At 36.7% G+C, this 27,916-nt stretch overlaps 1 protein-coding gene across 1 annotated transcript in view; it reads right to left on the bottom strand.

The window, feature by feature from the left end:
- Positions 1 to 27,916, bottom strand: part of PHF20L1 (PHD finger protein 20 like 1) — a 52,931-nt gene that overhangs the window by 9,051 nt on the left and 15,964 nt on the right. The window contains exons 7-17 of the mRNA XM_074145329.1: positions 26,224 to 26,431; positions 25,465 to 25,593; positions 20,349 to 20,431; positions 16,355 to 16,607; positions 14,165 to 14,350; positions 13,759 to 13,965; positions 6,002 to 6,220; positions 5,776 to 5,832; positions 4,373 to 4,477; positions 1,712 to 1,876; positions 1,161 to 1,342 (exon numbers count right to left, since the gene is read on the bottom strand). Of these exons, the coding sequence (XP_074001430.1) occupies positions 1,161 to 1,342; positions 1,712 to 1,876; positions 4,373 to 4,477; positions 5,776 to 5,832; positions 6,002 to 6,220; positions 13,759 to 13,965; positions 14,165 to 14,350; positions 16,355 to 16,607; positions 20,349 to 20,431; positions 25,465 to 25,593; positions 26,224 to 26,431 (1,794 nt within the window). The remainder of the gene's footprint in view (positions 1 to 1,160; positions 1,343 to 1,711; positions 1,877 to 4,372; positions 4,478 to 5,775; positions 5,833 to 6,001; positions 6,221 to 13,758; positions 13,966 to 14,164; positions 14,351 to 16,354; positions 16,608 to 20,348; positions 20,432 to 25,464; positions 25,594 to 26,223; positions 26,432 to 27,916) is intronic.

Genomic DNA, 27,916 nt, shown 5'->3' with positions numbered 1-27,916 from the left:
CATCAACCTATTCAAAACACTAAAGTCACCTTTCCTCTTGTCACACTGCTATGGCTACAATTTCCTCTCCTCTCTCCGAAGATTTCCACACCAGTCTGTTTTTCCACATTATTACCACAGCTGAACTCCTGTTTAGTTCCTCCAACACAGCACAGCATTTCAGTAACGTGTTCCCAGGGACAGTCTTTGTATCCTTCACTTTCAGCTCTGTCATTTTCCAAAAGACCATTTTTCCAAAGGCCATTAACACAGGACAGTCAAACTCGCCTTCCTTCAAATCTCAACTAAAAAGGCTCTGCATTTTCAACAGAAACTGCACCACATCAACAGTTGAATACAAAACTATTTTTAAGTGCAGGGAAAAGAAACACAAGAAGTTCATGGCTTTTTTAAAGTTACTGACAACTGAGTTTTTCCTCACTATTGTTTGCATCTGATCTAATCGCTATATTATTAATTCCTTGATACAAAGACTTTTGAGACAATTGTTCATTACTAGATGGGAAATGCTCCCCTCATCGGAGTACAAATAAACAAGCAGCAGTTACAATCCATCAGCACCTGAATGATATGCAGACACTGTATATTCTTCTTCCCTTTTTTCTGCACCAAGTAAGATTTAAATTCTTAGCAGTTTCTAAAACCAGCGAGCAACTTGTAGCTTGAGAACTGCAATTCTAAAGATGAAGGAGGCACATCACACACACATCACAGTGAAAATATTAACATCTGTGTAGCAGAGATCTTGGATCCAGCTGAGGTACATTTACAGTGAGCAAAGTGGCTTCTACAATTGGTACTGCAAAGCACAAGGGCCAAACCGGAGGGGGTGGTTTAATTGGGATGGTCTGTGGACAGAAGCAATGATTTGTGTGTGGGAAAGGATGTTTTATCCTAAATTTATCAACTGGTTATAAAGAAAAAGATTACGTTTCCTTTCAACCTGTTCTACATATCGATTTATTACAGAAACCCCATCCTAGAGTAATAGCTCTGCACATATGGAACAGAGTCAAGCCAAGTGCAGAACACAAATATTGTGTTATTGTTCATTTCTATTTACAGCTCTAAACACAAAGTCGTCTCCAGCACATCAAAAGGGCACCTTCACAAACAAGAAATTCACATGGAAAAACACATTGCCCCTCAAATTTCTTTACCTGAATCATAAAGCCATTTTCTTCATCCAGTTCACAAATGCATCTAACAATTTCATTGAGAGCATCATCTTCATCCTGAGACTCTTCAAAGTTAGTTGAATCAAAATCCTGATTGTATTCATCACCACTAAGCAACAAACTCTCTGTAGAGGAATCATCCAAGAACTCCACATCTGAAAGGTCTAGTAAAAATAAATACCGGTGAAATTTTGTGGGCAGAAACAGAATACTTTACGGAGATATATGGGGTTTTGGCAGTTAAAAGTCTTAACCTGAATATAGGAAAACATCGCTCTCAACCACATAATAGATTTCTTGATGAATTCTGCAAAATGCCTTTAATGTCATGTCCTCAGAAGCAAAGTAGCAACACTTAACCAAATGCAAAACAGCTTGAGGAGTGTAAGCATTTTGGTTTAAATAGATGGAGTAGAAATCAGTCACCATATTTATAGTTACAATCCCAAATATAAACCAAATTATTTCCTTTAAAATTCTCTTTCTTAAATAATTAAACCTACGAACAGAAAAATGCTGTTCAGCCAACCTACTTTCTCCACTAAGGTCAACAGACAAGATAGCTCTTGGATACTGGTATGACGTATTCTTCTCTGAGAACATGCTGCGCAAAGTCAGAGAGCTCCCCGAGGACCGTGTTAACGGAGAGGAGCACCTGTCCAAGAATTCAACAGAACTATCTTCATAGTCTGAATAATCTGAAAAGTTAAAAGAAAATAAGTTGCTGTTACAAAAGTAAAGTTTGAGACAAATAATAATAAAAAAGAATATTTAAGTATACTGCAACATTATGTTCAGAAGTAAAGAATATCAACACTGAGGTATTAGGATGATGAAACTGTAAGTATGAAACGGCAAAAGCTCTTCATAACGTATTTTGTAAAAAAAAAATTCCAGTAACAAACATCATGAAGTTTAATAGCTAAGACAAGTATTACCCTTCTAACTCCCTTCTCCCCCATCTCTGAATGTACAGAGGAATAATTTTTCCTTGAACATTATTCAGTCTTTTTTTCTCCCCACAATTCATCCTGTACCATCTGCTGTCCTCAGAGATGCTGCTGGTAGCTCTCATTTTGCCTTAGGTCTGTCTGTAGTACCACCAAAATTGCTACCTACAAGTAACTGCAGATGGTCCTGTCAGGTTAAGTGATAAAACTTTGTCTGCATCCCTGCAGAGGGGCCCAGGGAGCCCAAAGAAAACCCACCTGGGATGCTCCCAGGCCCAGCCCAGGAGCCATCAGGGCAGACGGCTTCTGGGATGGGCTCGGGGGTATCTCAGCAGGGTATGCACAAGCCCAGAGGAGGATGATGAGCAGGTAAACAACAAACACACCCTGCCCAGACCCCTCCCAGGGACGTCCCAGCAGCATCATCATCCCCATTATCCAGGCATGAAACCCAGCATGATGGGTTACCCACAGCAGCTCTATGGATCACCTTTTGGACTAAAGGCAGTTGCCTAATATTTAATCTAAATCTATGCTCTTTCAGTTTAAAACCATTATCCCTCGTCCTATCACTACACTCCCTGCTAAAAAGTCCCTCCCCGGCCTTCCTGCAGGCCCCCTTCAGGTACTGGAAGGCTGCTATAAGGTCTCCCCAAAGCCTTCTCTTTTCTAGCCTAAACAACCTCTCAGCCTGTCCTCCTACGTGAGGTGCTCCAATCCCCTGATCATCTTTGTGGCCATCCTCTAGACCCACTTGAGCAGATCCATGTCTGTCCTATGCTGGTCAAATGGTAATTAAGAGTAGCTATTCATTTACTCCTCTTAAATTTTATTGCTTTAAACATAAATGAGTAATTTGATTTCTACGCCTTCACCCTTCTGTAGGAAGCATTCCTGCTACCACCTGTATCTACAGTTTTCTTGCAATGTGTTCCACAATGCACCTCTCCTAAATATCTTCCACAAAGCCACTGTTAATATTTACTTTCTCCTGTCAAAAACACCATTTCCTAAGTATATTCACTGTAGGGGAGTCAATTCAATGAGTAGTTGAGTTGATTACTTCATGCTGTATTGGTACTGACCTCACTGCAACAGAACAGTACAAATAACAGAAAATATCTACCTTCTGTGTTATATGGGTTTTATATGAACATTGATTGACAATGAAACCTATAGTCAGAGCACCAAAAAGTTTCTGTTGGGATTTTTTCTTTGCTTTAAAGCCTTGCACCAAACCTATCGGGAGCACACATTACTTTAAACCATATTCTTGCAGGAGGACTTCTCGGACAAGGAGAAAAGAGAAGGACAAAGTGGTTTGAAAGGGTTTAACTGTTAAGAAGGGGCTGCATCTTATACAGTAAGCCACTGAAATTTAGCAACAGACTAGATACTAGAATAATTTTTATGTTCAAGTAAACTAACGAGGATATATAGAGCTTCAAATAAAGAATTTGAAGATATGAGAAGAACAAGCATATCTTTTGAGGGAAGAAAAACCATCTGTGAAATATCTGGACACATCTGTGTCCAGCTTTGGAGTCCTCAACACAGGAAGGACATGGACCTGTTGGAACGGGTCCAGCGGAGGGCCACGAAGATGATCAGAGGGATGGAGCACCTCTCCTATGAAGACAGGATGAGAGAGCTGGGGTTGTTCAGCCTGGAGAAGAGAAGGCTCTGGGGAGACCTCATAGCAGCCTTCCAATATCTGAAGGGAGCCTACAGGAGAGCTGGAGAGGGACTCTTTGTCAGGAAGTGTAGTGACAGGACAAGGAAAAATTGTTTTAAATTGGAAGAGGGGAGATTTAGATCAGATATTAGGAGGAAATTCTTTACTGTGAGGGTGGTGAGGCACTGGAACAGGTTGCCCAGGGAAGCTGTGGATGCCCCATCCCTGGAAGTGTTTAAGGCCAGGCTGGATGGGGCTTTGAGCAACCTGGTCTGGTGGAGGTGTCCCTGCCCATGGCAGGAGGGTTGGAACTCGATGATCTTTAAGGTCCCTTCCAACTCTAACCATTCTATGATTCTATGATCTGTGTTTATCATGTACAGACACACTATAAATACAAAAATGAGGTCACAGACCTAAGTGTCCTTGTAACAATTAAGGCCAAAACCTATTCTTTGAAATTTCAAAAATTTGACATTCCTATTGTTTAGAAACAAGTGTTAATATCTAATGCCAGAAATACCCTGAGTGGTTCTATTTATTTTAAAAAAAATGTAAATTGAACTTACCATGCTGTTTAGATTTCTTCTTTTTTTTCTTCTTCTTTTTCTGTTTTGATTTATGATCTTTCTCCTTTTTCTCTTTTTTCTCCTTTTCCTTTTCTTTCTTTTTACCTGAAATAAAAAAAACAAACATTTTAAAACAGCTGTACCATTCCCAATTACTTGCTTCATTTGGCTTAACCTAAACATGACATTCAAAATGAAGTATTCCAGTTGCCTAGTAAGATCAAAATGATTCAGTTAATTTACTTGGTATCTTGGGCACGTCTCTTACTAATTGCTGGGAGAACGGTTCAGAGAAATTTCTCTCAGCAAATAACATTTTACTATTTTAAATATTTCCAAATGAAATATCATAGTAAAAGAAGATATAGCAAAACACACAAAATAAGTGACATTATTTAAATAGCTTATAATGTCAATTTTACTTACAGCTTATAACAAAAAGGTTTCAAAAAGTTTTCAAAAGTGCAAACCCCCAAAATAAGAAGATAACATCGTCTTAAAAACACGTGGTAGAAAATCACTTGAAAGAAGTTTCAGTATCACAAAACTGCTGATGCTGTCAGCACTTTCTACTGCACAGCAACATCCTCAGAGAAAACTGGTTCTGACTAAAATTTATGATACATTTTTTACACTGCAGTTCACTCCTAAGCACTGTTGATATACACATGAGGACAAGTACTTTGTCTCAGAAAAAAAATATCTATTTATCCTGGTAATTTCTCCCCAGACAAAATATATCCCACAACATTGTCACTCCATAATAATTTTCTAAGCAATCAAGTAGTGAGATAAATAATGAGGAAATTGACTTGTTGCAGAAACTGAATCCTTAAAGTCAGTATTTAAGGACTGTTTCCTGCACACAAATCAGAGTCTTATTATCTTCTTGGAGAATACAGAAACAGAACTTTTATCTCCTGCAAACACAAGGCAGAAACACTTAAAATTTTTAGAGATGGACAAGACTTTCTATTTTTTTTTTAAACACAGTAAAACGAAAGCCCTCTTAATTTCTATTTTCTTTCAAGAATTGCCAAACACTTTGCTAGTAACATCTGCTTGTTCCTCTCCATCCCCCAATCAGTCAGTACAAGGAAATAAAGGCAGTATCACTAATTCAACTAAAAGAAGCTCTTTTCTTTTTCAGGCATCTCATAGGTTATACTTAGATCCTTCCAATCCCTTGCTATGGGCACTTCCATTTTCTCGTATGAAATTATTTTCTTATAAAAAAATCTCTTATAAAATTCTTCTACTATAAACTTGTCATTATATATAACGGACAAAAGAAGTGGAGCCGGGCCCAGGAAATATTTAACACTTTTACATTTGCTCTTCAGAGACATCAAGATTCCAGAATTCTTCCTTTTTTCCTAAAAATATTATTGCTCTCAACATACCATATGTTGAAGAACTTTTCTCTTCCAGTTTTCCTTTTCTTTCCATTCTCACTGCACCTGCAAATTGAAGAAGAATATATGACGTAAGTGCAATGTCTGGCTGATGACCCACTTTCTCATTAAAGTCATTAGACCGTAAAAAGTCCTAATGATAATAAGAAACATACAAACAATAAAATTATTTTTATTGTCTAAAGCACTGGAAACAAAAAGTATTGTAGTTTACCAACTTCTGAGTGCTTGTCCTTCTCAATCATGTTCTTTAATATTTTCTCCTTCAGACTCTCAAAACATTTCTCCTTTACGGGCACAGAGCACTGTATCTCTGTCCCTTCAGAGCTCACTGATGTGGAAGATCTCTTTTTTTTACTATTCCCTTTGGGTAACTTTAGACTATTGGTTAAAGGCATTTCCAGATGCAAGGCATGTACATGGGACGAGGGTGCTGAAAACAAGAAGACAGATTTACTAGGCATTCTGTAAGGATTGCAGCCAGATCACTGGCTGTGTCAGATCCCTGAAATGTCAAGTATTGGTAATAATATCATCACACTCAGCATAGAATTACTACATACGAATGCCTAGGTCTTAGTCTTACATACTAGACAATACATGCAAGACTAGACAAGGTTTCTTTGTCTGCTTTGGAATTCGCACTCACTTTTAAAATAATTGTACCGTTTAAAGTCTACTTTTAAGACTTTTTGTTTCCTTTTTTTTCACTATAATAGAAACCCATGCCAATAGTAAGGGCTAAAGGTGCTGACATTGTCAATATCGTTTAAATTAACACTCTAATTAAGCTCTGGTACAACATTTTTAGTGCTATGTATAAAATTTACACTTCTGCTTATTGCATTTCATTGGTTTTAATAATATTTGAATCATTTACTGTCTTTCATGTGTATATTTAATCCACATTCTAATTCCATGCAAAACACTGATAATTTGTCAGAGTTCAGCATCATGTACTGACAATTCTGATCTTATGCTATTCAGAAAAGTTTATTCAGTGAAATAGTTCGGTGTTTTTTAATCTTTATCTGATGCAAATTGCAAAATAACATGGTAAAAAACACCCTCAAGTTATAATTTTCATTGGTAATATTTATATTCAAATAGGACAATAGAATTTTCAAATAAACTAGAAGAAGAGTTATTTATAAATGACATTATTGAGGTCATTCAAAACTCTCTATTACTGCATTCATCAATATTGTGAGAGCTTTAAGTTTCATTTAAAAGTAATTAGGAAAGCCTAATCTTCATCAGACCATTGAAGACATTTCAGGTCCATGCCGCGGACACTGTACAAAAATGCAGCTCTGCAAAGCCATAAAGGGGTTCAGGTTTTTCAACGTCAGCTCTAAACGCTTGGAGGCACCAGTTGCCTTCTACGTCTCTCAACACAGGGGCCCAACAAAAGTATCAGCGTGTAAAACACACTTGTGAGTTACGGTGCTGAACCAAATAAAGTCCTGAACAACACCTGCTAGTGCTCAAGATATTAAAGAAAAGAAGATATGAAGATGATCTGGATTGGGTTCTTTGACCTCCCTTTTTTTTTTTTTAAACAAAAAATATTCAGTAATAAAACAACAAAAAGCATTTAAATAATCAGTGTTAGGATAATTTAGTGAATTCATCAGTCATAAAAGGATTCTGGGGAGAAGGCAACAACGTCTCAGGATTGACTGTTGACTCCATAAGGTTGCCTTCCAGGCTTGGACAGTTCAATGAACTTTACTGAGATACAACATAGGCGTTACGTGAAACTTAGCCCAGCTCCCAGGCAGACCCTCTCAGGGTAACAACCAAAATGCCACCGAGCGAGAACACTGCAGGGACAGCCAGAGCAATAGCAAGTTACAGAAATCACCTTCCACCCCACACAGCGCTTTGTAGCGCCAGAAGTTCCCAACTGTGGGAATGCAAGACATCACCATATGATGCCATCCAGCCAGCACAGCTGCTCAGCTCTGCATTCTGGCTTCTAACACGAAGCAGACACGAGCTGTAGGCCACCTGAGCCTTTTCACTCCTTCAAATCAACCATTTCACCTAAGACCATAACCTTTTCAGGACTGGTCTCCTATTCAGGCTCTTGCCTTTGTCTGTGTTTCAACTGGACTTAGCTTGCTGGGATACTTGTCATCCACACAAAATGCTATTCAAATTATTCCTTTCCTGGGTTTCCTAATTAACGTTTGTCTCTATTACAGGACTGAACTGCTTTGCCATCTGTGGAGCAATGAGTTTATTTTAGCACCTCAGTAAAATAAAAAAGTGACACTTCTCCACATCATCATGCTATCAACGTCTTGTCTCGTTTCTAAAAAGAGCACAAAAGGATCGCCCAAATGCACATAATTTGGTCAGGTCAATGCCATTTTGATGAAAAGATGTGAGAATACTCCATCCAAACAATCTCAAGAGAACTTTAGTCTCAATATTAGATGAATTAGTATTTAAACTTTCAGAACTATTCAAAAGAAATCCCGATCTCAGGCATTCAAATGTGCTCTGCTATTGATCACCACAACACAACAAACTTCACTATCACAATAATTATCAACATAAGCACATCTGACAAAGTAATCAGCTGGTAACTGAGCAACTGTTTGAGGGAACATTTATGATGGGCAGAAACCTGCTACAGTCACACAAACATCCATCTCAATGACAGAACTCTCCAAACTGCTTTTCTATACTAACCTGAAGAAAGAAATTACTATTATGCCTGCGTACACTGCAGTGTTATTCTTGGCTGTTACTTCTATTCATCAGAAATCATTCTAAATTGACAATCCTAAACTCTAAATAAAGTGTTAAGGCTTGCAAAGTCTGATTTTCAACTGTGCAATCACTATGCCTTACAAGTAACCACAAAATTAGACAAGGTAGACAAATCGCAGTCTGAAGGGCAAATACTGCAAAAAAAATATTAGTTTATAAAAGTTTTCCTTTACGGAAATACAACCATTTTTTTTTAAATATTACTTTTAATTGCAATTTTATTCCTGCTGAGGAATTCCTGCTCTCTAGTCAGCCACCTCCCACACAGTAAAGCGTAGGAGGTCTGCAATTAACACTTAGCAGAGAGAAAGATGCTTACAGATTAGACTTGATAAGTTACAGATTAGGTCGTTGTTCTAAAATCAATTTTACGACCAGAAGACTCATTTCAGATTTAAAAAAAAGAAAAAAAAAAAAGCAAAGCACAGCAATTTCCAGCCTGCTTTATGCCACGTTCCCAATGCTACCTCTGCTGGTCTGGCACGGAGAAGTGACACAAGCCCGTTGCGCGAGCGCAGGCACAGAACAGAACGCTCTGCCACAAGCGCAACAGCACAGACGGGCTTTCAGCCGTACTGCTTATTGCAGTGCAGCACATTAAAATAAATTGTACCAACGTGAAGCAACTTATTTTGTTGCATGATATTCTATTCCATGGCTTTTTATGGTTTCTCAACTTGCCTAATAATAGAAATGTCATCATCTGCGTTAATATACAACTTAAATCCTAACATGAGCAGCGTAATTCACGGTTCTATCGTAATTAATCTGTTGGTTGGAATTCCCAGTGCACAGGATGAATTTTTTATCTAAATGCACTTTAAATACATATTACAGTTTAATACCAGATCCTGCACAAAACAATCTTTAGGAAGGATGAGGACATGAAAGGTTCTTGCTTGCCTTCAGCCACCTACCCCAAGAATCAGCTGGAAACTTCAGGGCAGAGATTCAAATTAGGGCACAAACCTGTCTGTCAATAGATGTTCAGAGTAAAACAAACGGCTCCAGAGTAAGTAGAGCTTTAGTTCACTAGAGCCTAGATACCTCTTAAAAGCAGGGTAATCAGTAACACTGGCAAGAGTTTACTAAAAAAAAGCAAACCTACTGATGTCATTTTCTGAAAATTTTGCACAGTGGCCATTGCTTGTTCCTGCTGCAATAGACTCTTATCAATGAAATTATGTAAAAGTATATGGTGGTGTTTTTTTTTAGCGTAAGTGCAAATTTCTCCCACACGGTTAACATAATGTTACCCTACTAGCAAAACCATCTAGACTGAGCTAGAACAGGCAATAAGAGCTAATGATAACAGGGTAACATTACTGCTATAAACAGGATACTGTTATATTAGTAAATGTAACAATATTTTCCCTTCGCTTAAATTTTAAAACCTAGACTCATTGCTGAAATTATGTTTGCTCAATATATAACAGTTAAACTAACACAAATGGTGTAGAGTTACAGAAACCAAGATAAATCATTGGGAATTTAAAGAAAATTACACCTACAGAAAGATCTGGACTTCATGTAGGCAGAACTGGAAAACTACAGCGTTTTGCATATATTCAGGCTGACTGCGAATTTAAAGCCTATGAAAGGGTAAGTGACAAAAAGCCAGTTATCTACATGTTAAGCAGTTTGACAAATGAAAGAAAGGATTCTTAGTTACGTGTGCAGTATGGGGTGATCACAAGTAGGTCCACACACCAGTTTAGGCAGAGCACTACCTCTGTTCAAGAATGAACTGGTAGCGTAGCAGTGCCTAGCACAGTGTCACAGGGCTTCCATGCAGCCTGTGGACTGCAGGGATTGATCCTTGTGCTTTTGGGCCATCTTTATGAAATGACAAGTTCATTTTGAGCAAGGATCTGTGTGTTAATACTATGAGTTGCCATTTTTGCTTTCGTCACCTCAGTGCACCTCATCCCTCCCCTCTTAAAACACCAACTTAGTATCTTTTGAATCAAGTAGTGATTGAAATGCATCATTTTCAACAACATAAAATTATTTTTTCAACTGATTCAACTGATATCCCCCATCAGAAGTCTAAACTTTCAAAGCCACAAATTGCATCTGAGTCTAAAACAGTACAGCTCTTGTAAAGAAGGGTTGGCGATCATAATAGGCTAAATATTTCTGTTACTTCCATAATTTCTAAAACTATCTAGTTATCTACTTCAATGATTACAAAGACAGCAGGTCCAACTTAAGCACACTTAGCAAATTCCACCATTGTCAAAAATCTAGAACACCAGACCTGTTCAGACTGTGTCAAAAAAATCTAGGCAGCAGAAATAACATAAAAGGACATAGATTTAGTTCTTTCAGATTAAAAAAAGCAGATAATTACAGAATAGTCTGGATTTTACACCTGTGTTCTCAAGTTGTAATCTATAGAGTCACAATGCATACGCTAAACAATGCAATATATTAAATTACACTTAGGCAGACAGATGTTCCTGCATAAGGTAACTTAACTTTTCTCAGTATTTCAAGCATCGACAGGAATGATAAAGGAAAGCTTTGGGCACCTCTCCTTGATACATTAGCTTGCCATTGTTTAAAGAGGTTCATTAGAAAAGGAGAAGTAGTGATAAATAGAGTGGATTCTATTTATTCTCCTGCAGCATGCAAGAATTTGGTCTAATTACACGTGCTTAAGTAACATGACGAGAACCTGTGCTATTTCAAAAGTAAAAAGATGCCTTCTAAAGCAGAGAACACAAGAAAAGCTATTCAACAGTGTAGAGTAACTCCAGAGGTTTCAAACCTGAACTTAAAAGCTACATTCTTCTTTTTCTTCTTAGAAGAATATGAGAAGGATGGGAGACAAACAAGTTGCACCAGAGGTAGAAGCCCGAGATGAACCCAAAAGACACATGAATCTCAGTTACAGAGGCCTAGAGATGCTACTAACAGTGGCAATGATCTCCAAAACTTTTTATGAATAATTTCTGAATTAAAGGTATCAGACTGCTTAGATTAGTCTTTCAGCCCATAAAGCTTATATTGCTCAAGTGGGTGCTGGGCTGCATAATTCTGAAAACTTCTAACATTTGGATAAAAGTATGAAAGCTCAAGACAGTTCTATTGCATGAAGGAAAACTAATACATGAAAATTAGGAACAAAAGACAAGTTTGTCCATAAGGCAAAAACCCAGAAGACAAAAAGGTAGCTGGCAAATCAGTTCCTTGAGAGCTTATCACTCTTTTAATTATGTAGGTCCAAAAAAAGCTCCATTAAGCTCTAAATACAGTATAAACTGTTGCAAGCGCTGCATCTTCCCATTCTGGACTCAAGTAGTAATCCCAGGTAATCTTGTCAGGGAATGGTTTTCCCTGACACAAAGCATGTGGATGTGTCAGATATTTTTAAGCCATAAAGAAAGGTGGCAATAAATGAAACATTATTTCTTTAATTAGACTCAGCTGTGGCGAAGATCAAGACCCAGCTCAACCAACAGGTACAAGTGCACTCGTGGATGGGGGGGTTTAGAAGCAGCTCACACAGAGTTCAAGCCAGTCCCATGACGGAAGTGGACAACAAATAAATACTCATCAGCATTTACCAGCTATGCATTAAATGATCCAGAAATGATACCAGAACAGCCAGAAGTTAAATTCCTAGTAACTGAAATGAGTTCTAATAAACAAGAAACAGATGGCAGTTGGAAGCTGTTAGTTTCCTTTACGAACTTGTTCTATGAGTGGGCAAATATACACCTCCCCAAAGTACTTCTTAGTGGCAGAAGACATGAGATAAAAGGACATCTACAGAACTAATTTTCCCAGAAATCTGCAGTTCTACTGCTATGTAATGTATCAAAGGCAAACCAAGACCATCATATGGTTTCACTCGAGAAATTAAGTAGTATTTTTAAAAGCTTAAGTGGCAGCTCATTAGAAATTCCTGTAGCCCTTATTTTGACAAATTAGTTTAAGAGATTAATAGGGTGGTTGGTTTTTTTTTTTTTGAGAGAGAAAGGATAATTACAATAATCTATTTTAATTTATGCAGCATTGACCCAAGAATTCTACTTAGCTTTTGCTACATCAGGTTAAATAGCGATGCTACAACTCCATTAACCTTACTCTCTTGGAGGGAGCTCGTGTGAGCAGACACCCAAGAAGGGGCTGTACGTACTAAAAAAAATGCTTCACCACCCTAATGAGCACTGCAGCTCTACTGTCACCTGAATGCAAAGTTGTTATTTCCTCCCCCCCTTAAACAAGACTAAGTTATAATTTGAGTGTCATGATTATATATCTTAAGGTCATGTTGTCCTCCCTTATATCCTCCCTTAATCATATTTACCAAAACACTTCCCCAGCAGGGTACAATAATTTGATTTTTCCCTCCTCTTTCTTTATCAAACAATTTTCTCATTTAACAAAAAAAACCAAAAAAAACCAAACCAAATGAAGGCTTGTGAGAGAATTCTTTTTTGGAAGCCAAGTAAAAATGGTATGATACTCACCCACATAAGACATTTATTTATGACAAAAATATATGAAAACAACCCACTTTTAGGGTCTGTAAATCACTATGTAAACCTTTTCCCCAAACACTTAATTGCCTCTATCCAGTAATTCACTTAAACCACAGTAGCCAGAAAACTCTTACAAAGTGAGAGGCAGCAGAGTTCCAGTACCGGGCTCTATGGTAACTCTGTGAGGGTGAACCAAGTTTATACAGGTTTTAGAGGATTTTTCAGAAGTATTTTCATTTCGTAGCAAGCAAATGACAAAATTTCCACTGCCAAGAGAAGCAAAGGTAGAGGAATGCTGAATGCCTTGCAAAATGCTGAGTTTTAAAGCTGAAGCCACAAAATCAATGAGAACATCTAGATTTGGTATATATTAGTATGTTAGTAAAAAACTTCATAAATGCTTTTTACGAGTTCTAACAATCTAAAATATTTGTGAAAGAAATACTGCTTTTTATATTCCACACTTTCAGATTCTCCTTTAAGTGTGTTAGAAAAGGTGTTAATGCAGCTCAAAGCCAGTGGAAGACGAAGAATATGCAGATATATATGCAGATGGATGGACCCCAGGAAGAGCGGCAGGTTTGTGAGTGTGCAGAAAGGGAAAACAAAAAGCATCCCCTCTGTGTGACTGAACATATACACATTTTAACCCTATAACTATAAGCCTAACTGGTTGTATACTGAATCTCTTTACCTGACGCTGCTGTAGCTACTCTTCCATCAGTTACTGCTTTGGAAGAAAGATATGTAATCATCTGAATATCTTCCTTGTCTTTACTGGGATATTCATTACGCAAAGTGGATTCTGTGGATAGTGGTGCTGTAACTTCCGAACTACGGCTTAAGTCAAGAGGGAGACATGGTCCACGCTTCTCAAGTGACATATGAGCAACATCAGGTACTACATAAAAGAAAAAATGTAATATTAAAAAAGATACACAGGTCCAACAAACAACAGTTTGGATTGCAGCGTTACATAACATAGGAACAGCTTTAGCTACAATAAGTCAAAATATCCCATTAGACGAAAAGTGTGAAAGGTCTAATTTTTATGATTCAATTTCTCTTGGGCAGTTCTTTATTAGATTAAGATACATTACCCTCCAATTTTGATGACTGTTGGTTTTGACCACTGATGGAGAACACTTTTCCATCAGTAATTGAAGAGGGAGAAGAAACTTTTTCTACAGAATCATCAGGCAAGGAGCAAGTGGCTAAACGCTGTGATCTTCTTCTCCGTTGGCTATGTTTGTAGGATCTAGGGGTATTCACTGGCTGTGATGGACCTAAAAAGAGATCTTTCAATGTTCATGAAGCAGAGAGATAGACCATAATCTTACCGCAGTATTTTAGATCTAAAGATGGGGAGTGCTTTAAATAGCTCTTATTTGCAAAGCTGGTAATCACAGTAGAACTGGTAAAATTAAAAACTGTGATTACCAGGAGCAAAAAGAGAGTTATGCTCATTATATGATTCTGCTTTTTGCTTATTATACATTATTAGGGCATGTACTTCCCCACTGATAAAGGCGGCTGTTTTAGGCAAACACTGTACTTACAATAAGCAACCCCCCCAGATAACCCATGAGAGTAGGCTACTTGTAATGGAAGGGGGAATAGGATTTAACAAGTAAGCAGAACAAATGATCACAGTTAAAGATCTAAAAATTCATGGGTCGTGGTAACATACAACTTGAAAAAAAAGAAATCAAAAGCAGTGGTTAATTTTATATCCCACCTCCCGTCTTCTGCTAACCTGATATCAATACTCCAACTACATTTCAAATGCACAGTGCCAATGCATGGCGCAGTAAGAAGGCTCAAGAACCTCATACTTTTTCTTTTCAAAAAAAAAAAAGGGAGGGGCCATTGATATAGGTTAATACAGGCCTGATTCATTAAAAACAAAAAACCCACACTCCCCTACACCTGTCCAATTTTACCCCATTTCACAAACTTTTGCCTTAGAAAACATTTAAGTCATCATCACACTGTAAATCACTGTTCTCTCCTTTTCTTAAGCAGTTCTTACAAAGATGTACAGATTTAAAAATAAATATGCAGCAAAATTAAATTTCCATTAGAGGTGGCAAAGACTCAGAAGCCAAAGATTAAGTGACAGCACTAACAAGATCTAAGTAACCAATTTTTAAATTAGCTAATTTTTAAAACATCACTACAGAGAAGTCTAACTTAATTCAAAACACAAACATGCTCAAGGAAAACTACTTACCATTAGTTTAGGGGAAGGGAGGGAAGGCACATTACAATATGGAAGACTGCTAATATTATACAATTTATATCAGTGTGGCCTGAATAAATAAAGGTGGCTGAATTTGCATCCCTCCCTCTCCCATTCATTTAAAGTTATGTGTAAGAAAAGATTATGAGAAACTTCACTCCTATGGGAAAATATCAAATCAAGGTTAAGGAGAACACATGATGCAGGTATAGTCTTCCGTCCTCAATCCCTATTCTAAAAGTGAAACAAAAATGTAGCTTTTGACTTTCTGGAACCCACATTTATTTCAACTCCTGGTCTCATCATTTAATGAGGTAGGCAACAAAGAGCCTGACCGTAGGCAACACTAAACATCTAATGTAATCTCGAAAAAAAAAAATATTCTAATATTCACCAAAAAATAGCGTATTTAAGGATGCAGCATAAAACTTTCCCTGTTCTTCTGATAACCAGTATTTTGGTACTTTGCAAATCAGTTGCACATATCAAGAAGCTGAGCACCTATAGCATTTTTCTGACACAAAGAAACCCAATTTTTTTATATTCGCCCATCACACATCTTGAACCCATCTTCTCTTTCACATCATATTTGCAGGAAATATCACATAAGGTGAAGAATGCCACAGCCAACAACAGGTACAGCACAGCAGCCTGCTGAGGGCAGAATTTCTGAGAGAAGGGAAGGTCCACAACCAAGGTGCACATCTTTTCTTTTTAATGAATCAGGCCCCTTCAGAAGAGAGGTTTGATTTTTCCTGTATCACTGTTAATACTAATGTGGAGATTTAAGCTGGAGGGAAAGCCAACCATTAAAAGCCACGACTTTATAAACATAAATGTATTATTTAAATGTATTATTTCCAGTAGAGTAATTCATACGCCTTATTAGGTGACTTTTATAATACTGAGCTACCCCTAATTCTCCCGCTTGGACCTTTTATTTAAAGCAGATTCATTTTTCAAAGCAATAGCCATTTATAACCCCAAAAAATTTCTGTATATCTCTTATAAGTAATTACGGTATTTTTTTTAAAATGTCTGTGCTCACTAGTTTTATTTATCACAGAAGAAGGAAGCTGAGAGACCAGCGTCAAATCCTCGACTTGTATTAATTCTGGGGAAAGTGGTGATTTAGGGGGCTTTATACACCCAGAAGAATCTCCAGATTCTTGTTTGCATTTCTTGCTGCGAGCCTTTCCTGAAGACAAAGTTGAGGATAACAGTGCAGGTTTCTGAATGTTGGCAGAACTGCTAATATCAGCTTCATTTTTTTTCTGACTTTGTGGTTTAGGTGAAATCTCCTGAATAAATAATAAAAAATTGATACTTTTATTTCAGTTTCTTCGCTGTAGTTCTTGTATTCTATTTTGATCTTTTTAAAAGCAACTTTAGTATTCAAAACACATTTTAAAGCAACATTATTTTCAATACAAATGAAAACTATTTAAAATGCATCACATTAAACTTTTTTTGCTTTTAAAGGAGCACTATCACTTACTTTCAGTATTCAGAACACCCTTTATTTTATACTATTTGAAATACCTGCAAAAAGCCTGAAAACAAAACATTTTTTCCTCTATCCCCATTTTAAAAATTCACCAAAGTCTTTTTAGTTTCTGTCTATTTCATCTTCAGTAGACCAGGACTGTCAGTGTTGTCTCAAAGTATAAGATGGAGAACGCTTGTTACAAGCTAGAATACACACGCTGGTCTACAATCACAGAATATCTCAAGTTGGGAGGGACCCAAAAGGGTCATCCAATCCAACTTCCTGCTCCTTGCGGGACTACCCAAAACTAAACTATAGGACTAGGAGCATCTGGAAGATGCGCGTTGAACTCCAACAAGCTTTTGCACAGCTATGACCAAGCAAAAAAAGCTGTCAAGATTTTCCCTTCACAGTCATTTCCCTGACTCTAATAAGAAAAATTTAAAAGTTCCACAGGAAAACCTTAACACAAATTTCATTTTTAAAGAGGAACCTGAAAAAGTTGATAATGCTCCTTTAAGGAATGTCTGAAAACAATAAAAAGTTTCCAAATACTGAACACACTCTCACACAACCCCTTTCAGTGCTGGGAGTCTGGATTTCACCACATTATATGTTTGTGCAAACACATAAAGAAATCACAACTTCTAGCACGACAGGGTTAAATAGATTGCTAACTGTTGGGGAAAAACGAGCAGATAAAGAGTTAAAACAGTTTTTGACGAAAAAAGAAAAAAAATCAAGATATGATGCAGCTTTCCAATTTCAATTTTCATCCTTAACACACATACTGAAGTATTATTTTTAGATAATTAGCATGCATTGACAGACATCAGCACTTTAGATTTTTAACTGGAAGGAAGATCTTCCGACTGAATAAACTGTGCATGTGTTACAACTTGCCCAATAAAGGCAAACTAATATATCTGAACACGTTTTCTTAAACCTTCTCCCAGTTACATCACACAGCATGGTACCATCTAATAAAACCATAACTAAGAAAGTAGAAAGATATTTCTAGAATGTGTGCACCTCTTTATCCAAACTAAAAAACATCACATCTCTGATCATTTGAGGGTATTATTGGTTGCTTTTCCACTGGAACTTTCCATGTTCCACTGGAAAAAAAAAAAAAAAAAAAAAAAGAAAGGGCAAACCAAAAAACCCCAAGTGCACATTCTACATCTGTAAAAGGGTACCCCTGAATGCTACATGAATAGATTGCTGGAGTTATCATGTAAGGATCCGGTGCAAAACCTCCCATTCAGCAGACACCAGTTCTACCTTGAATAACTCAGTTACACATGTACTAAGTGCAGTTTATTCATTTAAATAAAATATTGCATGAACTGTAGAGTATACCTATGCTGGTTATGAAAGGTATTACCAGAAATTAATTAGAGTCATAACTTGTAAATAAACAATTTTATTGTTCATCTTCACAGATGTGAAAGACATTACTACAGCATCCATTACTTCCAAATTACAAAGTTATTTAAACAAGATTAAAAAAATTAAATTAATATTTTGATAAGGTGCTTAACCTCTTAACAGGACAAATTAACATTAAAAACCTTAATGAATTCATGTTATTCATCTAATCAGGTCTTGGTCAAAAGGAAATATAACATGACATACCCTAATACAGTTAAATAAACTACTGTATCTGAAACTAATCGTCTGAGGTTTTGGGTTTAAAACAACTGTAAACTAAAAATATATAAATATAAATAAAATAAACTTCCATCAACAAAGTCAGTTTTCGGCTATTGGCCTGAATACTTCTACCATGTTCCGTATCACATTATTAAAAAAAAACCCTACAACATATTTTACCCATTCAACTTCATAGCAGCAGCAGACAAAACTTCTAAGGAATGTCAGCTTTGCTATTGGAAAACCTTTTGGGGAGGTTTATAACTCGGCCATTTGAATTTGAGCAGGAAATTAGCAAAAAAGGCTTTAAGCTCAAAAATTTTCCTCCCCACAGAGCAGAGTTAATCATTTAAATGGTTGTGAGGTTTCTGGTTTTAGTTAAAGCAAAGGAAAAGGACAATTTGGGATTTTAGATGCCTCTTTAAAGGAGCTTAACTAGTATTCCCAAAAATGAGGTTTTTCAGACCATTAGCATGTAAACAATGACAGAGACATCTTTTTTTTTAATATCTAATCAATAAAACAGAAACAGCCGAGTTACTAAGTCTAAGAAGTAACAAAAAAGTTTGTAGTAAATATGCACTGTAGTTTATACTGTTGCATACACAGTCTATGTAAACCACAAAGTCCCATTCACCGCAATGGGATTCTGCATGGTAAGATTTACATTGTAATGATTCTTCCCAAAACAACATGCTGTAAGCCATTTCACAGTTTTTTGCACATTGAAAATATCACACACAGGAGCAATAAAATCATAGCATCTTTAATATGCAAAAATTTGAGAAATGGAATGTCATGTCAATACATTGTAAACCTTGATGCAAAATATCGGTCAATGCATTGACACCGTAGTGGCTCACTTGGCCATTACAGTGACAGCATTAGAAACAGAAAATCGTGTTCCATTGACAGGACTCACATCCAATGCGGTGTCAATGGAAAAACCACAGCAATGCAATTATATATCAGCTCTGAAGAACCAGTACAACCAAAATATCAAATAAAGCCTAGGGTAGGGAGTGTTCATAGAGTGTGCCGGGGCTTAAGAACAGAAGTGTTCTTTTAAGAATCGTGGGCAGCAAGGCTATTTTATTCAAATGCTGCTGTTAAAATTAGAGAATGAAAATGAATACAAAAAAGCTGTATTAAAACTACATTAAGGCTCTGATTTAAATCACTGGAAAACAAGGATGTCCTGAATCAAGACTACTGCTCATCCTTAGCTTGTTTTACTGTGCTTAGGCATTCAGCCCTTTTAATATGCAAGATAATGCACAGCTTGGAGTCCAGCAATGCCTGAACACAATAGAAGAAGTCAAAGATAAAACGGCAGCAGATCCTGCAGATATGCAGGTTTAAAAATCAGACCCTTAACATTATTTAAAAGTTTCTTTTTTGTATTTATTAAAATACACACCCTTGCAAAATGTATGGCTCATTGAGCGGTTCATAAAACACATACAAGCCTACAACACCAAATTCTTACAATATAAAAGAAACTTCTTTTAAAAGAAGTTCTACTTGATGTCAAAAACCCTGTTTCAAACACAAGTCAAATTTGTGTTAGGGCCTTTTCCTAAGCCAGTCTCATGGTTCCAGCTATAAAACTGGACCTTGGGACACTGGTCTCCTCATTTGTTGCATGGAGACTTCATTTTTCTTTATTTTCTGTTAGTTTTCTAACACAAAAGCTCATTACTGAAATTCAAGTCAACACTGTGTTTAGAGACAATTAAATTCCATACTTCTGGCTCTGCCAGAAATGTAAACATAAGATCAATTTTCAGTTCCCTATTATATCTGAAGGGGCAAATTTTAATGTTGTAGGTACTATATCTCCATGGCACACTCCAGTGGGAACCTTGCAAAAGAATCAAACTCTACCATTTCATACCTGCTCCAGGACTGGAGCTGTTTCTTTGTTGCCTTCCTTTTTTTCAGCACCATCCGCAACAACAGCTTTGGATGCCAATAAACCTTAGGAGAAAAATTGCAGAGTTTTTTTTAGTTAGAAGCAGCTTGCAACAAAATTTGGGGAAAACAAAGCAAAACAGCGAGACAAGAAATATGAACTGCCTCTATCTACAAGATAATTCTCTCTGAAACAGTTCCACACAAAGCTGAACACTTTAAATTAGAAGAAACAATAAGTTAAAGGATGTTCCCATGACAGTGCCCTTTCACAAGAGGTACTTCTAACAAGATAAAAATCAAATTATCAATTGTAAAATAATGCCTCACCATCCTTTTAAAGCCCAAGTGTTTGGGCTTTAAAACCAAGCCTATGATAATTAAGCAAACTGAGAGATCAAAACTATTTAAAACCTTTTTTTATCTCTCCTCTTTCCAGTCTTTAAAAAATTCCCATCAGAATTTGTATTACTACTTCTTAACTCTAACACATGTAAACCTTTCTTAGACAGAATAAGGGATTTAAATTCCAAATGAATATTCTCAACAGTGGAGTTCCCAAATTACCCCAATAACAAGACCATATTGGGAGCAAACGTATCAGAAAATATCACTTTATTCATTAACTCATATACAATATCACTACTATAAAAAAAAAAATCTGTAAAAGACAGGGCAACATAAATATGAGGAAGCTTTTTGTTCACTAAGCATATAGCAATAGTTTCAGTTCTGCTTCACACATTAATTTCAATTACTTAAGTATGAAAAAAAAAAAGTTCTATGCCATAAGACAAAGCAGAACTGATAAAACCTGAAAATGCAAATCTGAATAAAAGTTACTATTATAATTCCCAGGAATGTCAATATTGGGGGTGGAAAAGTTCAAGTCCTCAAAACCAGCTTGAGCTTACAGATCCAGAGGACATTCCCTTTGCATTCCATGAAAAATTAGATACGCTTAAAATTAGTTTACAGTGCACAATGCCCAACGAATTACAAATTAGCCAAGCCTGGGCTCTCAGCAAGCTTTTAGGACATTAAAAAAACCCAACAAAAAATATGCATACAAAAAACGATGTGGTATTTTGCTACAAGTCTACCACATTTGAGCATTCCACAGTAAATACTAGGCGGTTTTTTTCTACTTGCTCTTTACCTTCGATTAAGCTATGCTTCGATCTGCTGGAAAGTAGTTGTATTTTAAAAAAACTTTTTCAGAACAGGACATCCATAGCAAGAGGTGCAAATTAATTGATTTTACAGCTAAATAGGTTAACTGAAAAGTAGAAATTTACTTAGCCCTATTTATATTAATACAAATAAAATTATCAGGTAAGATTTCAATTCTGCATAAATAAACCTGACTCAAATTACCCTGTTTGAATCAAGTTGCAAAATTAGCAATGTTCCTTATACTGACAACCATGCATCTACAATGAAAAGCATAAATTAAGTGATGTAGAGCTTTAAGTACTAAACAACAAGCAACAGTCTATACGGCATCTTTTGTGGTTCTACAAACCACAGGCTGCCCCATCATTGGCAGTGTTCAAGGTCAGGTGGGATGGGGCCTTGAGCAACCTTATCTAGTTGATTAGGTGACCTTTAAAGGTCCCTTCCAACCCAAACCATTCTATGATTTTCACTTCTAGCTAAATACTCAGTGCTCAGAAAGTAAAGCCATGAAATTAACCCAGACTCTTTGAATATATAACTCTTATTTCCTTCTTCTCTACCCCATTAAGTATCTTTCTAACCAATTACCATGCCTGCAGAAAGGCAAACAACTCCCCAAGCTACTCCAGCAGCAGGACTACAGATTCACCACCCCCTGTCAGTAACAGCATGCAACAAATAAAAAGCATGGGGTGCACAGTGAACCAGAAGTGATTTGTTCTAAGTTTGCTGCAGATGTTATGTGTTCTTTTAGGTATCACCACTGCAGCAGGAAATGTAGAAGCAAGTATTCCCACAAAGGCAAAAATTAATTGGAAGACAACACTAATACATGCTTAGCAGGAGATAGCCTTCACCTCCGGGAAATGTAATTTCCCCAGTGGCAGTAACAGAAGAAAAAGGAGCAAAGGAAGTAACTTTATTTTGTTGAATGGTGAGCAAAGAACACCAGATACAGCTGTGGCCCTTGTGGCAGACAAGGAGAACCTTCTGCAACAAATATTGAATTGAAATCCAGAAAACAGTTCCCTTCAGATGGCCTCCAACAACCACATCTTTTGCTCCATTTTCCCAATAGAGCCATAAGACACTCAGTAAATGACCATTTTCCCAACAGCTACAGTGCTTTATGATTCTTTTGTAGCCATTCTGATGGCTACACCAGCTCGATTCCCAACCTTCCTTCAATTCTAAAGGCTCGTGCCGGAGACACAAGTGACAATTTACAAGTATTTCAAGCATAAGAAATAAGCCCCTAGCAAGAGTGTGACAGTGTGCTCCCCCCAACCCAACCTGACCTTTTCTCACAACCCTGCTCAAGTGATAACCACCAGTGGCAGTCATGATGGATGCACCTGGTCAAAGTGGATTCGGGGGACACAGATAACACAACAGTCAAGAGCTAATTTACAGTGATGCACCTACTCAACCACAGTGCTGGTCAATGTCCCACTCAAGCTAAATCTATAAAAACCTAACATCTGTGGTGGGTATGTATGTATGACTATAGGTCAGTCATCTTACCCCCATAGTGAACAGCTCAAGAGCCCATTGAGCTCTCCTGCACGACAGTGGGATGCACACCAGGATCTCCCCTGGAGTAGGGACACCTCTCAAGGTTACTCCTTGAGACTGAGAGATTCCTTGCCGCAACAGATTCTCAGTGAGTGACTAACAACATGCTGAACTTTGGAGCCTCACTAAGATTATATTTTAGATTGGTTGTGCACATATAATCCTTTAGCCATAAACCATTGACCAAGTCTGGGACTAGGATTGGATCCAGCTGCACTCAGACTCCTCTCTGAGGAGGAGTTTAGAAACCAAAGAGGGTCCTTTCTGAAGCTCGTGACACAATGGGAGGGTCTCCCTGACAATTTTGTTTGACCCCATCCTCTTAGCGGTAAATAGCCAAGTGTACCTTGCCATCGAATCTTGTCAAACCACTGTCGCATTTAATATCAAACTTAGTTAAATAGCTGTTTTACTTCAATAAATATATTGCTGCTTCTGTCTTACAAGTGAAGTGCATCTCTCCATCCACAACAAAGTTTGATCATCAGCAGTGATATTTTCAAAATATTCCATTACATGCAACAATAAAAACCCTATACAGTATGAGTTGCAGAAGTGAGTTAATTTCAGAAGTTACACAAAGTAACTACCAACCATGACAAATTTCATCTTGTAATTAAAGGATTCATTTACTGTCACTGAACAGTAACATATTCTTTGCTAGCAGAATACGCTTTCACTGACAGAGAGACAGACACTGTTTATAGAATGATAATGAAGTCAATGCCTGCAACATTATCTTTTCTGATTATTCAGTTCAGTATATATGAGCCCATCCAAGTGCTATTATTCTCACAGAGCTCCTTAGGAAAGGAGAATCTATTCACAAGCACAGAAAAATATAATTTTGAGAGCTATAGGTTTTTCAGCTGGTTTTGGTACCTTCTGCTACTAACTGATATTGGAAAGAAATAACAGGGTTCTGTAAATACATATCACTAGTATCTCTCTTATACTTCTGCTCATGGCAGCAATTAAATTGGGACTTAACTGAGGGTGTATGCAGTATGGGCAAAGGACAGTAGAAATGAGGCTGATGAGATATCTGTTAACTAAACTAGATACCAAATAAGAAGCCTTCCAGGAAAGAAAATCCTGGAGGCAGAAAATTGTTTTTTCTAAACACTGATTCCTTCATATTATATTCCATACTGGCCCATTTCACTTATTTTCTCCTTTACATTGAAATACCGATTGAGAGACTGAAACAGAATCATGCTCACAAGTCTGAAAAAAAAAAAAACCCTCAAACAGTTCAGTAAATCAGGTTATTTTTACCTTATATAAACAAGTAAGACTTTTTATATGAATGACCATATGCTATCTACTATAAAAACAAACAAACCCCCTCTTACCCGTAGCATACAAAAGTTTGTCAGACTCAACACAAAGTATTTACTCGAGGAACAAGTGGAATGCTTTTCTATCTTACCATCTGGCCAAGGGCCCCTCTTGGGTGGCGGGGAGGGGACACGACAAACTTTTCACAACTTTTTTCCACCCAGCTTTTGAAAAACACTTTCCCAGCACAGGTACAAACACATTGCCACATCCTAAATACTGACAGGATCAATGCTGGCAACACAATTTGCTTATTGTGGGGGGGTGGGATACAAATTGAAACAATTCTTCCATGGTTCAGTAAATTTCTATTAAATTTTGGCATTAAATGTATTTTTCAACTTTTAAATATAAGACTAATTATCTATTATTCCATTTTCTGTTGTACTAAATGTATTCTACAGCTGTTTGCTTGTTTTCCCTTAATAGCTTTGAGTAATAAATGTAGGGAATTAATGTCTTAGAGACACTGAAAAAAAAAGTTCCAGATCTTCACTGTTTCAATTTGTAGCTAGGTTTGTATACTTCTAAATTACAATACTGTAAACTCTTTTCAGCAACAGTTTTACTTTATGACTAACTATGACAAAACACTTAGCTTTTCCACAGCTAACAAAAGCTTTGATTTACAGCAGTGCTATGTAACTCATGACATATTAAGAACTTGTACAAACCCCAAATTCGCTTGATAACAAAGAAAATTGTGCAACTGCAGTTAAAACATACACAAGAAACTCATCAGTTCAGGATGGCTACCTTCCTAGAAAACTGAAAAGACCAAGTCAAGACTGAGACTATCCTCTGGATTTATGAACAAGGTAGATTTTATTACCATTTATAGACTCCTTTAAACTTCCAAACAAGTAAAAGACTGTAAAAGACTGTAGTAAATATTTGTCTCATGAACGTGCTGTTATCAATCTCCTTTAGTACCTTACACATAAGCATGTATATTTCACTATATTAAAAAAGAAAAAAATCAACAATAAAAAAAAGTATTTTACCAGTGATCTTGTTAAGACGAGCTCGCTTTGCCTGAAACGAGTTGCCTAGATTACTTTTCCTCTTGTGTGATAACGTGCTTTCTGCCTGCACAAAGGCCATCTTTGGAACATCCACTACAGGAAATCCTACTTTTAAACAGAAGAGAAATCTAATAAACTCACATTTCATAAATATGTAACAACACCCAAAACACTCAAGTACTTCAGAACTGCTATTAGGGCAGTAATTTTAAAATTCGATTAAAAATACAAATGCCACATTCTGAAGATTCAGTACTACAAACTGAAGCATTACACAACTACCTCAAAATTTCTAATTTTTACTCAATATGATGAGAAATGTAGTATTAAAGACTATAAAAACGAACAAATTCTTATCAAACCAGAAAGTTTCAAACATCCCTGAACATAGACATATAATCCATTGGAATATTTTTTCTTAGAACAGAACCAGGGATTATCTCACAGATGCAGGAATATGAATGGAAGTGTACAATGAAGTAATTAAAAAAAAAAAACAACTATGTTCTGTTCTTGTTAGAGCTAGTTAGAAGTTTTGCACAAGTAGTAAATAATGACTGAACTAGATTTATCTGCTAAAAATTGTTTCTGAACTGATTAAGTTTATATATCATAATAGCAAATGAGACGTTTTCCTCTAGAAATACTAGTTCTTACTTCATTGCAAAATTAACAACAGGAATTCTACTTCAACATTACAGAAAAAGCTATTTAATCTTTTATAGAATTTGTTTTTACCAAATGTGTCACTAGATGTAGGCTCCTCTTCCTTTTTTTGGACTTCCTGCATGATTGTAGAGGTTGAGGTTTCTTCCTTTTTTGAAGGAACTTTTAGCCATTTTCTGTCCTCTTTATCTTTATTGCTGTTTGCGCTGGTTCTAGGTTTACTTCCTGCTTTGTTCTTGGCTGCTGCTGCCGCAGCAGCTTTGACCAAAGCTATCCAATCCTCCAAAAAGGAAAACATGGTAAGTAAGTATTAAAAAGTGCCTGAGATTCAAACAGAAAATACTTATAAACCCAGTGAAACTTCATCTAGAAATGTTCAAGAGCAGTTGAATTTATTTTTATGGCTACTACTCAAAGAGTGGTAAAACAAGTTTCCCAAGTTGCCTAAATAAGCTTGAAGGACTACCAGTATGCCACATGGATAAAAAGCAAAAAGAAAAAAAGTTCAAAAAAAACCACTGTGTATAGAATTCTGGCTGCACACGTTCCCTGCTATCTATTTTATGTGTCCTAGCATTAGAAACCCAGGAGCTCCCAAACCCAGAACACTATGACTGTTTTCTTACCCTTCTGGCTGTGAAATACACTAATTCCATTGTTGCTTGAATTTAACTATTATTCAAAACTACAATCAACTCAAAGCATGGTCCAGCCAGCTGCGTGATCGGGCAGAGTTCTTCCTGAATTAAATTGATAAAGCGGGGATAATTCTTTTCTAATTATATTTGTGTTTCTAGAATAACTACAGATAGCACTCTTTTTGTATTATATATTACAAGTTTCATTCAATAATTTCAATGAAGTGTTCTGTAACATGACTGAATTTCATAATCCATATTTAAGGTAATAAAAGTGCCATTTTGGATAATGGCTTATTTGACCATACAAGAACATCCAAGGAGTGAACAACAGAACATACAGCCCATATTCATCTTTTTAGCATATAGATGAAGTCTATCCACCTACAAGTCAACGGAGAGAACTAAATACTTCCAAGGCTGAGCCAAACTCTTTCCACTACTTTGGAGTGATCAGACTCCTGCCTTATGTCTCCTGAGCATCAGGGATCAATCTGACTACAAAAATTTTAACTTGATCCTTTTTACTGCAGTAATTTTTCAAATTTTCTATAACATCAAAGTACAGATTTTTTTCCATGGATTAGTTATATGCCATATAAAACCCAGTAACCATGTTCATCCTCCATCAGTAAGAATTAGGCAACTGAGTGCTTTGAACAATAATTAATTTAATGACAATTTGGCCACAAGGGTATTTGTAGATTTGTACTAACATGTATAAAAAAGGTACGATATAGACTATTTTTTTAGTTTCACGCAAGTGCTTTGCAAATAGTAAAACTTTTTATCGCCAACTGTGAAGAGACTATATTTTATTCTAGACTGTTTCCTTGTTATATTATCATGCAAGTTACATAAATTATCTTGGTTTCATAAATGTTGTTTCAGTGCAACTTTTCCCCCACTCATCATGTATTTTAAGTCTTTAAAATTTTTATTCTGAGTTTTCTTTGCCTTCTTTGATGTACGAGAAAAGCATGACATAAAATACAAAGCACTATTTTTCCTTGTATTATGCTTTTCCTTTCCCATAGCTCAATACTTTTAAATCACTGCTTTCCATAGGCTATGCTTCTACATTGCAACAAGCTATGTACGCAGAAACACCATCAGTTTTGATTCCT

Source organism: Numenius arquata, chromosome 3 (genome assembly GCF_964106895.1).
Source record: "Numenius arquata chromosome 3, bNumArq3.hap1.1, whole genome shotgun sequence".
Taxonomy (NCBI): domain Eukaryota; kingdom Metazoa; phylum Chordata; class Aves; order Charadriiformes; family Scolopacidae; genus Numenius; species Numenius arquata.
This window is presented reverse-complemented; position numbering and strand designations above follow the sequence as displayed.